General features: G+C 41.7%; 3 protein-coding genes across 3 annotated transcripts; 1 reads left to right on the forward strand and 2 right to left on the reverse strand.

Moving 5' to 3' along the window:
- Positions 1-5031: 5031 nt before the first annotated feature.
- On the reverse strand, positions 5032-6973 carry LOC143198438 (uncharacterized). The gene is made up of 2 exons (XM_076407636.1): positions 6690-6973; positions 5032-5360 (listed from the first exon to the last, which is right to left on the reverse strand). Exons 1-2 carry the CDS (start codon positions 6966-6968, stop codon positions 5139-5141), a joined length of 501 nt encoding a protein of 166 aa, XP_076263751.1. The 5' UTR covers positions 6969-6973; the 3' UTR covers positions 5032-5138.
- Positions 6974-8411: 1438 nt separating this feature from the next.
- LOC143198440 (N-acetylneuraminate (7)9-O-acetyltransferase) lies at positions 8412-12413 on the reverse strand. Its single transcript, XM_076407638.1, has 6 exons — positions 12021-12413; positions 11867-11963; positions 11570-11812; positions 11251-11518; positions 10319-10554; positions 8412-10249 (listed from the first exon to the last, which is right to left on the reverse strand). The coding sequence occupies exons 1-6, from the start codon at positions 12145-12147 to the stop codon at positions 8833-8835; spliced, it is 2388 nt and encodes a 795-aa protein (XP_076263753.1). The 5' UTR covers positions 12148-12413; the 3' UTR covers positions 8412-8832.
- Alg14 (ALG14, UDP-N-acetylglucosaminyltransferase subunit) lies at positions 12347-13216 on the forward strand. Its single transcript, XM_076407646.1, has 2 exons — positions 12347-12486; positions 12537-13216. Exons 1-2 carry the CDS (start codon positions 12480-12482, stop codon positions 13187-13189), a joined length of 660 nt encoding a protein of 219 aa, XP_076263761.1. The 5' UTR covers positions 12347-12479; the 3' UTR covers positions 13190-13216.
- The last annotated feature ends 141 nt before the right edge of the window (positions 13217-13357 follow it).

Here is a 13357-nt window from a genome sequence, read left to right on the forward strand (position 1 = left end):
ATTAAAATAAATAAATTTAAAAAATCATGTAAAATCTTTTTTTTTTTTGTTCTGGCCTAAAAACCAGGCGGTGGAATGCATGACGTATACCTGGTCGCGGAGACTTGCCCTGGAGTGACAAGTTGGACTGGGTTATGTGGGACTGCCTCTGGGCTTACCAATACACTAAACCGAAACCGCCTCACAGTTGACCCCTGTGGATCGCTACTGCTACTGCATTAAATTTGGGGATATGGCACCGGCTGATCGGGCAGCCGTTATTGAGCACCTGAGTTAACACACAACTGGATACTGTTGCATGGGGGCAAAAGTTATGACTGTAGTGAGGGATGAGGTCGTTTCAGCCTGGAAAAGGGGGGGAGCTTGGCGGTGACGCGGTGCTAATCTCCCAGCATGTCGACCAGTTCGCGAACGAGCGCGTTTTCAGAAGAACTTGAGCTGAGTTGTTATTTCTGGAATGATTGAGATATGAAGTGCTTGATTTCTGGAGTGTCAGTTTCCCTATGAATTTGATTATTTCTGACAAACCATGGAGCGTTTAATATTCTCCTGAGGAGCTTGTTTTGGAAAACTTGAAGCCGTTTGACCTGGTTGGGTGTAACAAACTTGAAGTAGACATTAGATCCGTAGAGGAGTACGGACCGAATTAACGAATGGAGATGGAAAGTCTGCTAGAAGGGCAGATCAGAGAAGATGGCAGGTTTGCTATCCCAGAACCTTTTTGGATTGCTTTCTGGATTTGGGAATGCCAACCGATCTTTCAATTCTGCTTGCTTTCTGCGTAAGCTGTTTGCATTCCATGTTATCAGTATAAGAGATTTCGAAGAATTAAAAGGCTGCTGGAAGTTAAAGAAACAGGTAAATGTTACCGCTTAGGCGGCGACATTTGGGAAAAGACGAGCAAGTTGGTGAGCCAGGGCGATCACTTGCAGGAAAGCCTGCGGGTCAGTAAACGCCTGCATTGGGGAGTTAAGGTCCGGTGTATTGGTTGGAGCAGGAGTTTGAGTTGGAGCAGGCTGGGTGGCGCTGGCTAATTTTGGGCTAGCTTCCTGCCCCCTTGGTTACTCCATGCAGAACCTTGTGGAGGCCTGGATTCGGTCGGAATTTTTGGTTTTCTTGGAGCAGGACGGCAGCAGCAACCGGTGAAGTTTGCGGTATGAATTTCACCGCAATTGCTGCACTTTGGAGGTGCTTCTGAGATTTTGGTACAGGATCTAGTGTCGTGATGCCCGGTACATTTGACGCACCGTGGGGGGGCTCGGCAATACGAGCTGGAATGCCCGAGAAGCTGGCAGTTGAAGCACTGCACTGGCTGGCCGTTTCCTCTCTGGACCTCGACCTTCACTGTGATGACGCCGAGTTTGGTCATATATATGATCTGTCGCTCTTCGCGAGGGACAACTACCTGAACAATTGGTAGTTCTATTCCGGATTTTAATTTCCATCTTTACACAAATTTGGGATAGAAGCCTTGATCAAAGAGAAGTTCACGTACCTCGTCAATCCAGAGTGATTCTAGGATGTTTCTTATTATTACCCGGAATGCCCTCTCCTCCGGATGACAGAAGGAATGGTAAAGGTAATTCCTTTCCTCGAGCAGGGTAGTAAGTTTTCGGTAATCGTCGCTTGTGGCGATGAATAAGAAAATGCCCTCCTTTTTGTTTCGGGTTATAATATCTATTGATTGTGCCTTAGTAATTCTAATGAGCTCCATGAACCTCTTCTTGTCACGGAGCACTATAGGCGGAATTTGTTCCTTTGGGGGAGTTTGAGAAACAGTTGCCGAAACGGTTGACACTTTTTTCCTGTGGAGGTTAAGGTTTGTTTAGTGGCCTGGCTACTTACCTGCACAGGCTGGGTTGGTCTTGTGGTAACTTGTTTTGCACTGGTAGATTGAATGGCCGGCTTGGCTACCGGATTGGGTTGTGATATGGGAGCAGTTGCCTGTTTCCCCTTGTTGCCGGCCTTCGGCAGCTGGCTTTCCTGAAGTGGAGTGATGGGCCCTCTCTTCGTTTTTCCCACCAAGGTGAAACCGTCGTCTGGGTCTTCAGTTTGGTCTAACCGTTGTGCCGGTTTAGCTGGTGTCTGGGTCTGGGTTTCTGTGGCAGCGGGAGTCTTTATTTCCATGGCAGCTTTTTGATACTTCATGAAGTCTGTTATCGTAGCAGCGAGAATTTTGATTTCTCCTTTAAGCTCTTCGGAAGCCTTTTCGCTCTTTTCCGTCTGCTTGTTCAGGGCGTGTGTTTTTGCTTTAGCGAACATTTTCACTTCAGCTATCTGCTTTCGCAGGTCTTCATTCTGTCTTCTTAAATCTACTATGAGCAATTCTCGGCTGTCTTCGAAAGATGGTCCATTAAAGTTAGGAAAGCTGGGATTATGGTCAGGAAGCGACGTCGGCTCTGACATACATGACGTCATTGCCTTGTCTGTAAATGCGCCTCTTCGGCGGTTACAGACGCTTTTTTGACGTAGGCACTGGTGGAAACATGATAACGGATCGACCGTCTCAGAGAAAGTTTCGGGTAATTCTCGGAAGCGCAGGTAGGTTCGGCGGACCGAACACGACCGTTCTCTTCGAGAGCTAGCACGGAACTCATCATGTAAAATAACGTTCTCAACGCTTGAAAGATAACGATATAGAGGAATTTTTTTGGCCTGGAACCGGGAAGGGGAATCCTGTTACGGATACCTGGTCGGGAAGACCCGCAGGAATAAGTGAGTTGGACTGGTTATGTGGAGACTGCCTCTGGGCTACCCACTAAAGCCCATCCTATTAGCTGATCCAATAACCCTAACTGATACTTCTTACTGTTAGTAAGGAGGGTGCCCGTAACCGATAACACCGTTAAGAGGCACAAGGGCCAGGCAAGGAGGTGGCGTCATTATCACAACACGCAGCTTGCGGTACATGAGTTAATCGCTCGCTGGAGAAGGTCGAGACAATTTGGAGTTAAAGCACGACGGGGAAGCGTCGGCTGTGATAGAATAAGGCCACGAAAAGCCGAATGAGTTATTGGCCTAAAATATCGGCCAGCTCGGTAATACATATATTGTCCGAGAGACGAAGAGTGGAGAAATATCTCGAGTAAACCTCGAATATAAAATAATGAACTTGGGGGACGTCTGTTTCTCTATAAATTTGATTGTTCCTGACGAACCAGGGGATATTGATTATTCTCCTGAGAATTTTGTTTTGAAAGACTTGAAGACATTCCACCTGGCTAGGTGAGAAGTATTTTAGATAGACACTGGAGCCGTATAGAACGACTGATCGAACCAGCATCTTGTACAAAAGAGATTTTATAGAGGGAGAAAGCCTGCTGGCCCAGTTGACAAGCGGGAACAGCAAATTAACAATACCTTGACCTTTATGGAGGGACCTTTGAATGTGGGAATTCCACCTAAATTTGCGATCGAAGACAAGACCGAGATATGTGGCTTCTTCTGACCATGGGATTTCGGCATTCTCGATTTTAAGACGCGAAATGCTCGGTGCAAAACGCTTCTTGTGGAAGAAGATGGCCTGGGTTTTCTGTGGGTTGAGCTGCAACCTCCAGAAATGTAATCACTGGACCGTCTCATCGAGTTGTTTTTGGAGTCTGCTTCGGACGTGCGGTGCTACTCTTGAAGAAGCAAAGTAAGCAGTGTCGTCTGCGTAAAAAGCTGCCTCAACTTGTGGTCTTCTAGGGATATCTGAAAGAAAAATATTAAATAGAGCCGGTGCCAGAGGGGAGCCTTGTGGAACTCCTGCGTCGATGGTTTTACGACTAGAGAGAATATCTTTAATCTTCACCTGAAACGATCGTTCTGACAGAAATGATTTGATAAGAGCTGTTAGGTCATCAGGTAGACCTAATCGGATGCATTTCGCCACTAAGCCTTCGTGCCAAACCTTGTTAAAGGCTTTGGGTAGTTCCAAGAATGCCGCTCCAAGTCTTTCACGTCGGTTAAAAGCACAGTTGATTTTTGCGGCCAGCCGATGGGCCTGATGAGTGTTTAGCGCGGAACCCGAATTGCTCATCTTGAATGATATTGTTTGTCTTCGTAAAATAATTAAGAGCATAAAGTTTTGCTCTTTCAGCAAGCTTGGAAATGGAATTTAGTAAGCTGATAGGTCTGTAGTCAGAAGGTGATGATTTAGCTCCTTTTTTTGGGGATAAATGCGATGAATGCATGTTTCCATGTGGATGGAGAGTGTTGCAGCCTTAAAATGGCGTTGATGATATTACTTAGTTCGGCGAGCTGCTTGTAGCGAAGATTTTTGAGGTGGGCTATCGAAATATTATCGAAACCCGGGGCTTTCTTGTTCCGAATCTTGCTGATCATTTGCGTGAGTATTTTAGGAGTGACTAGATGGTTTAAAAGATAACTCGGAGGCACTTGAGAATGAACGGAGTTGGCATTCCTAATGATTTCGTCGTTCCCAGCAGCGTTTATATTTGTAGGAGGAGGGAGGCGTTCCATTTGAGCCTCATAGGTTTTAGCGAGGAGCTCGGCCTTTTCGTGGTCGGTGACTGCGAAAGTTCCTGTCTCCGACGACTTTAGGGGGGTATGAGGTTTTGCGCCTTCCCCACTAGGCTATTAGAGAGTCGCCAGAAAGTTGCGGGGTCATCCAGCCTTTGGTTCGCTAGAAATGAGTTCCATTTCTCGGATCGCCAGGCGTTAATGGTTTCCTTCACTTCTCGTTTTACTCTGTTGGCCTCCCTTTTGTCTGCCGCCGGGCTCTACGATAGAGACGATTTTTGAGTTGAATGTGTGACTTGATGCCTTCAGGAACTGGCTCACTTTGAGAGTCTGAATAAAATGGAACTTCGAATGATGAATTCTGATAGGCGGACTGGATATCTCGAGTTAGCTTCGACACAGCACGCTCGAGTTGGTCAGATCGATCAATCTTCGGGATTGGAACGGATTCCAAGAGAATTTCCTGATATCTCTTCCAGTAGGTTTTCTTTCTGGCCTTGAAGCGAGGAATTTCGGTTGCTCAACAATCCCCGAGACTTAATATAATCGGACGATGATCCGAATGTAACTCGTCGAGAAGTTGTACATCAGAAGGACGATTGATGTTCTGGAGAATGAAAAAGTCCAGAATGAGTGTTGTGTCACCTTATCCAATAGCGGGGTGATGGATATGCTCATCCGGCAGGGTGAGACCAAGCCCTAAATTTGCGCTCAGTGCTGCGATATCGTTGCCTGTTCGATTTGCGCGCTCGCAGTCCCACATGGGATGGTGAGCGTTGAAGTCTCCACCGATTATGTTTGAGGTTCTCTAAGAGCGTTTTGAAGGCAGACGAGTCATGCTTAGAGCATTTCCTGTACGGGGAGGTGATCACGATTGGACGATCCTGAGTTTCCACCTGGAAAGAGATGGATTCGATATTTGGTGACGTTACAATTGAAGGCAGAAGGTTGTGTTTGATTCCCTTTTTGACTAGGATAGCAGTTCCGCCACCGCAAGTTGGGACACGGTCATTCTTGTAAACCGTGTAGTTTAGAAAGGAAAAACGATGAGAGGGTTTTAGGAGAGTCTCCTCGATAAGTGTTTTATCGATGCCTGAAGACAAAAGAACGAGTTCCAGCTCCATTTTTTTATCGCGTAAGCTGTTGGCGTTCCACGACATGATTTTTAGCACTTTGGAAGCAGCCATTTCGATGAGTAAACAACTGCTGAAAGCTAGACGGGAAAGGGGTTGCCGCTTAGGCGGCTACATTGGAAAGGAATTGTTGGGATTGAAAGAAATGCAGGATGCTGAGCATCTGCTGCAGTGTGAAGATCGTCGGAAGACCGTTGGCAGTGCTGGAGGTTGCATTGGGGCAGGGGCTGGGATATTGGCGGGAGCCGCCCGGTTGGAGGAGGCCAGCTTTTGAGCTAACCTCCTTCCCCCTGATTGCTCCACGCAGAGTTTGTGTTGCCGGAGGCTTGTCTGGATTGGACAGCCTGTGTAATTAGCTGTGTGTGGGTCTCCACAATTGCTGCATTTAGGTGGCTCTTCGCGTACCTTAGTGCACAAACGGGTTTCATGGTGTCCAGTGCATTTGACACACTGGGGAGGCGCTCTACAACGAGAGCTGGAATGACCAAACAACTGGCAGTTGTAGCACTGCATAGGCTGGCCGTTGCCTCGCTGGAGTTCGACTTTCACGATTGACAGGCCTATTTTGATGATATTAATGATATTCCTTTCTTCGTTAGGAACAACGACCTGGATTATGGGAAGGTCTTCGCCTGATTTAAGTTTCCACCTTTGAAGAGATTTTGGGTGAAAACCTTGCGAAATAAGGTGTTCTTTGGCTTCGTTAACCGTTACAATCGTTGGGATGTTGCGGATGATGACTCGCATTGCCCTTTCAGAAAGAGGGCAGAAGTAGTAAAATGCATATTTCCGGTCTGCAAGAAGCTTGGTCAGTTTGCGGAAGTCGTTCGAAGTTGGTACAAATAAGCGAGTTCCGCCCTTTCGGCTTAAAGTTGCAGTAATCTCTGTGGAATTATCTTTCGCGATTCGAAGGATTTCCGAATATTTCCTCATGTCATGAAGAACGATGGGTGGGATTTTTTCCTTTTTAGGAGCGGTGCTTGGATTTGGGTTCGCCGAAAGAGTTGGAGTTTGTGAGAGAGTTCCCGAAGTGTTTGGAACCGTGGTTGCTTGAGGAGAAGTGTTTGATGAGTTAATAGTCTGACTACTTACCTGAGTAGGCTGGGTCGTCTTGACGGCCGCTGGTTTGGTCGTTGGCTGGGTAGTTGTCTTAGTTATCGGCTTGGTGAACGCTGATCTGACGGCATATCTGGAGGTTGATGGTTGCGAGTTGGCTTTAGACTTTTGGATGGATGGGTTGGGTAGATGCCTTGGCAGCCGGCTTGGTTGCAGCTGCCTGTCTAGCCTTACCGACGGCCTTCGACAGCTGACTTGGTTGTGGCGGGGTGATGGGACCCCTCTTCCTCTTTCCCACCAGGGTGAATCCATCATCCCGATCTTCATTTTCCAACGGTAGGGATGTGAGTTCATTTGGTGTCTCAGGAGGTTGATGTACTGACTAGGTCGGGGTGGGTTTAGCGAGGGCGTCTTGTAGCAACATCCGCATTGCGGAGAGCTCGTCTCCTTGCTTTGTTAGCAATACTCGAAGTTGAGTAACCTCAATTTTGTGCTCTGCATTTTCTTTTTGCAGGTACTCGATAAGTCCAAGACCCATCATCCGGGTATCGTCAGGACTATCGTCGGCACATTTATCGGTTGTTGGACGGCAACTTTCTGAAGGCGGTGCTGGCTCTGACGTGCAGGACGCCATTGCCCCGCTTGTAAAACGCTTTCCGGCGTTTACAAACGCTTATGATGTTTGGGCGAAGGTGCTGATGGAAGCGATTTACGAGTCGATCGTTTGGCAATTAGTTGCGGGTAATTCTCGGAAGAGTAGATAGGCTCGGAGGACCGGACACGACCGTTCTCTTCGGAAGCTAGCACTGAACTTGGATATAGAGGACATGGTTGGAATGACAGGGCGTAGCCTTGATGTAAGTGATCTTTAAAAAAATTGACTTAACAATAATAGCTGTTTCCTAAGCTCTCGTTCTAACAAATGTTGATCACTCATATTGCTATCAATTCTAATTGTGTTACCGATAGTGATCTGATGAAAATAATAAACTGAGAATGCAGTGTAAGAATTATCTACAGTCCGTTCAATAAAACAGTGAACCTACTGCATTTAAGTTTATCCTTAAAAACTTCAAAACCGCATCAATTTTGCCTATCTTATAACAAAATTCTAATTTAAATAAAATAACGAAACAAAAATTATCTTATATTGTGTAATTTATTTTAACTGTATAGTATACCTAATGCCTATATTATATTGTTCTTGATCAAAGTAAGTGATTAAAGAGGTAATCTGTTTCTGAATTAATCTAATAGCTTTAGCATTTCCAATCAGAGTAATAATATATGGCGAATTGAAATTTATTAAAACAAACAAAGCGCCAAAACTACGTTTGTCACTTTATAACCTGAAATCATTATCACTGTTTTCAAGAATTTTGCGGGCGTTTGACAACCAGGAGAATTTTGTATGTATGTATATATATATATATATATATATATATATATATATATATATATATATATATATATATATATATGTATTTTGTATGTTAAATGTTCTGTTCGAAAGTATCAGACAGCATTATATCTCCTTTTAACTAGAATAAAATAAGAAGGAAAACTCTGTTTGATTTTAAAGCGAATTTACTAATTGCGATTGGCAATACATTCGACATCGTGATTTCACTGTTATTTTAAATATTGGCTGAATATAAATTATAAAAAACAAGAAACACCAATGTTAAACACAACACAAGTCTCAAAGATCGTTGCTATTGTTTTTGCAAAAGATATGTAGGAACAAAATCAAACAAATTGTGATTTGAAGAAATTTTATTCTTAATATCACAGCGTCATTGTTGTGTACAGTGTTAGCAAGACCATCCTATAAACGGATATTGTCATAATTCAGTCATAAGCCGAATTCGATTTTTCCGCGGCCTGTAGCTAACAGTGCAATGTAAATACGGAATATCTATATTGGATTAAATTCAATAAAACACCATTTCACTTAAACTTACGAAGCATTCATCAACATTCCATCTCGTACACCGAAGCACTATATCAATTACACAAAGCGGTCGCACGGAATCAGTCACTCCTGCTCTAATATCAGGAGGTGGAACACACGCCCGTCTATGGAATGGAACCCGTTTCGCAAGTGGTAATACTGGACAGGTATCGACGAGGACGTCCGTCAGGAATTCGGAGATGTCTGGATCGAACAGTCGCGCGCTTAGAACATCCCGTCGTTAATGCCGATCGGCACCAACACGGCCAGGAAGAGGATGAAGTTTCTCAGCACGAACTTCCAGTCCTCGGGCACGGCGTATGGTTGCAGCATCGTAGTGATCTCGTGGATGGCGTGCGAAGCGCACACGAATATGTACGTCGTTATGATCAGATTAAGTACCGGGAATCCCGGGATAAGCACCAGGACCCCGTGCGTGTCCGCGGCCAGCCAGATGTGGTACTGGCTCAGGAACAGTTCCAGGTGGATCTCGCCGAACCACGCGAAGAAACTGGAATACCTCGTCCGCAACACCCCCGTCACGTTCCTCAGGAAAATGAAACTAACGATTGGAATGAAGGCGACATACGAGTGTATTTCGCTGCATTCTGGCTCGTTGTGACACAGCATGGTGATGGCCCCATACACACCCAGACCGATGATGGCCGCCAGGGTTCCGCTCAGTGCCACTCGCTTCGAGAACAAATTCGAGTGATTGTTGTCGTCGAAAACGTTGAACTTCTGCCCGATGATCAGCAACACAGCGAAGCACATGCCGTACAGTATGGAGTAGCGATCGAGTTTCCACCGAAACCACCAGTCTTTGATGTCGTCGTCGGTGGTTACGAACAGAGCCTTCCAGGGCCTGGTAACAAAGATCTTCTCAAAGAAGACCTCGGACATGAACAGAATAGTTATGATGCTGAACAAGCAGATAAACTTCATCAGCAAGTAAAAGTACTGCATGTAGTTATTTTCGGATGTCTGAGCTGTTATTCGCGGCGGAAAAGCCAGAAAACCGTATATCATCAAGTACCAGAAGGACAGCAAAGGCCCGAAATAGTAGAACTGGTAAGGTCGGTTCATGCATAAGCATAAGGTGACGGTCATGAAATTCAGTCGGTACAACGTCTTGAACAAGCTCACTAAGCCCACGTCACCCCGGTGCCACACGTAGAAGAAATGTTCGTATCCCAAGAGAAACAGGTAAGCGGAAATCAAAACTTTGACATGCATGTTGATGATGAGAATTCTACTGGCACCGGTTACGTGATAAACTAAGATCACTATCTGCATCCAGCCTTTGCACTCGTTCAACTGATCCCTGTGCAAAATTTTGGTTAGTTTACTGTCTTCGGTGAAGAACAATCCCAAGGCCGTAACATATCCTATTGGCAGCCAAAAACTAAATTCCGAGTAATACTTATTCTCTTTCATGAAAAAATTAGTCCTGTCACATATGAAAAAATACACCATTATCACAGCCAACTTGCTCAGCTCAACAAATAATGTGTAATAACCTTTGGAAACGACTAGGACCTGTTGGGCATCAGTTTCTGGAAGTCTTTGATAGTCATATATTGGTCTGCCAAGAACTCTTTGCACTAATCGATGCAGAGCCATGAATATGGCCACTAGAATGCTGAAACAAATATGAATTTATAACAACAATAATAAACAGTAATGGCAAGACAAAGAAATCGAGTCCTACCATATCGCCAAGATTACAAAAGTAACTATTTGCAATGTTGTATAAGGTTCAACAGAACTGCAACAAGTGCCATCATTAAAATTCATATAATCATTGCAGTACATGTTTAATAATATTTGAGTGTTGTGACTCAATGGCCTGTCCGCCAACAATATACCGTCCGGACTATCCAGAACCATTCCTTGTCCTATTAATCTAGAGCTCCACCAAATTTTCGCCTTAGAATGGGAAAGCATCTAAAACCAAATAAGTCAAACTTACATAAAAATATTTATATAATAAAATAGACAAGATATTAAAAAGTGTAGATTTCAATACACAACAATGCCAGGTTTTATGAATTGTATCAATATGAAAAATATTTAATGCAATATTAGGGGCAGCCTATAAGTAAATTTTATAGTTGTCATTTCATCAAAATATTAATTTTTGTAGAATTAATAGTAATAGTATATATCATCAAGTACAGTATATATTGCAGCATTTGACGTACCGGTCGGACAGAATAAGTGAAAATAATTATTCACTTTATTAGTAGCACATATACAGGGAATGAGGATTTGCCAGTTTGTTTATATTTGTGCATTCTATATAAATAATTAAAAAATGTTAGATAGGTATTCCTTGATTTGAATAAATTGATGATATAAAATAATTAGTAGTAGTTTGATTAATTAATTAGTTTAAATAGTGGATTAATAAAATTACCCATTCTTTATGCCTAACTGACTAACTCAGCATTCATTTGGCACTATTCAGACGTCATCTATGGAATGCATTGGCTGTTTTATTTGAAGGGCTATAGAAAACTATAGCCTCATGTTAATGATGGATGAAATGTAATAAATTTTATAATTTAAAAAAATTAATTTATGTCAAAAAATATGATGCGTCTATTTCGTGACTAACTTGTATAATATTTATGGACCTACCTCAATTGCAGCCTTATTATATAAATCTAATAAGTTATTATCAATCACTGACTTATCTGGTACTAATTTTTCCTCATTAACTGGAGCTTGTACTGTCCAGAGTACAGTGGTTTTTTTAGCGGCCAACTTGTCAATAGGTTGTACCAATCTAGTAATATTAACTCTATACTGTTCTAAAGTAGATAATGAACCGTTTGAATTTAAAATTGGCCCTAAAGCTGAACCTACAACAATGACTGATGGTCTGGTCTCTGAATTATCCCAATACCTAAAAACAGAAATTAAGACCAACCATTTTCAACTCCGTTTCACTATTTACCAGAAATAATCTACCATCTCCTTGGATATGAATTGGGAATAAAAGAACTCAACCCGTACATTTAATTTAACATCAAAATGAGATAAATTATAAGTCACTGTCGGTTCTTTTATTGAATCTTCACTTTGTTTTAGATAACTAACCAAACCTGAATAAAGCTGCTTAATTCTCTCATCTCCTATAAAGACGAAATGGGTTTCTGAACCATAATAAGCAATATATCTCATACATCTCCTCATATCGCTAGAAATTTAAAAGTTAATTTAGATATAACTAACATAAAACCTCAAAAATTACATTTCAGTGTATAAGTGAAGCATACAACCATAGGGCTGCCATTGCTGATCTCCCTTATATCTCCCATCTGATAACAACCATTGGCAAGAATTTGTACCTATAATCTCAAACAAAAATACAAATTCTATCATTTACGTTTGATATAAATACATACCATATCTAATATGAAGTAAAACATGATAACAAGCAAATCCTAACACTAATATAACTGCGACTTTCTTTGCATTTTTGGAATTAATTTCTTCGATGATATTTTCGATTCTCGACTTTTCTGCTGCCATTTCAATAATAATTAACAAACTCAATAAATGCTTTTTTTTTAAATTGTAACCTAACAAATCTAAAACTCACAAATACTCGAGCTGTTAGTGTAGATTGACCCATCCCTTTAATTTTTTCGATGATTAAGCAATGTTTTCAACACAAATCACCCGATTTTTTTTAGAATAATAGTTCACTATGTTTGATAAACATTTGAAGGAGAAAATTGAAAACAAAATGAACTTCCAAATGGTGTGTTTACTTGTTAAGACATAACCTTGTTTCTACGTTAGTAATCTGAAAAATCGATTTTTCGATTAACTGTATAAGAGATAAACAGTGTTAATTAAAAATGGAATGTGAGTTTATATAAATTAATATTTTCTGATATATAAATATGTTTTTTTAGATCAACTGATCATAGAATTCACCTTTCTTATCATACTCTTACTAACAGCACGTATAGCCTATGTAATACACAAAATTACAACTGGACACAGTGTTTATGCATCCAAAAGAACAACTCCATGCAGAACACTAATTTGTATAGGTTCTGGAGGACACACAACAGAAATGCTGAAACTCATAGAAAATATAACATTTAAAAATTTTAGACCTAGATACTATATTATAGCAAAAAGCGATACTACTAGTTCTCAGAAAGTGAAATCTTTAGAGGAATCTAGAAATTTCGCGGTCAACTCGGATTACTACATGATAAAGATACCGAGAAGTCGATCAGTAGGTCAGTTATATGTAACATCTGTATTCACTACATTGATTTCAATTTTTTATGCTTTCCCAATTTTGCTTAAAATTAGACCCGATGTGATCTTGTGCAACGGTCCAGGAACGTGCATTCCGATTTGTTTAATTAGTTTCTTTTTGAAGTGCGCGTTTATTTGCGATTCGAAAATAATATTTGTCGAAAGTTTCTGTAGAACCACTACATTTTCTTTAACCGGCAAAATTCTCACCTACATTGCCGATAATTTTCTCGTACAGTGGCCAAATTTAAAGAAAAAGTTAAAAAGATCTGAATATATAGGACAATTAATGTAAATTTTTAAAATAAATGCTAAACATCAATTGTATTGTTTAAGTTAAATTACAAAGCCCGTTTAATCCATATATTGATCTTTGAGGTTATATCACAAAATATTGAGAATTCCTTTGGTTACCGTTGGGGACTATCGACTGAAAATAGTCGATAGTCAAAGAAACTAGCCA

Source organism: Rhynchophorus ferrugineus, unplaced genomic scaffold (assembly GCF_030347505.1).
Source record: "Rhynchophorus ferrugineus isolate W39M unplaced genomic scaffold, kcgeb_rfMv2 rfM6, whole genome shotgun sequence".
NCBI classification, from domain to species: Eukaryota; Metazoa; Arthropoda; class Insecta; order Coleoptera; family Curculionidae; genus Rhynchophorus; species Rhynchophorus ferrugineus.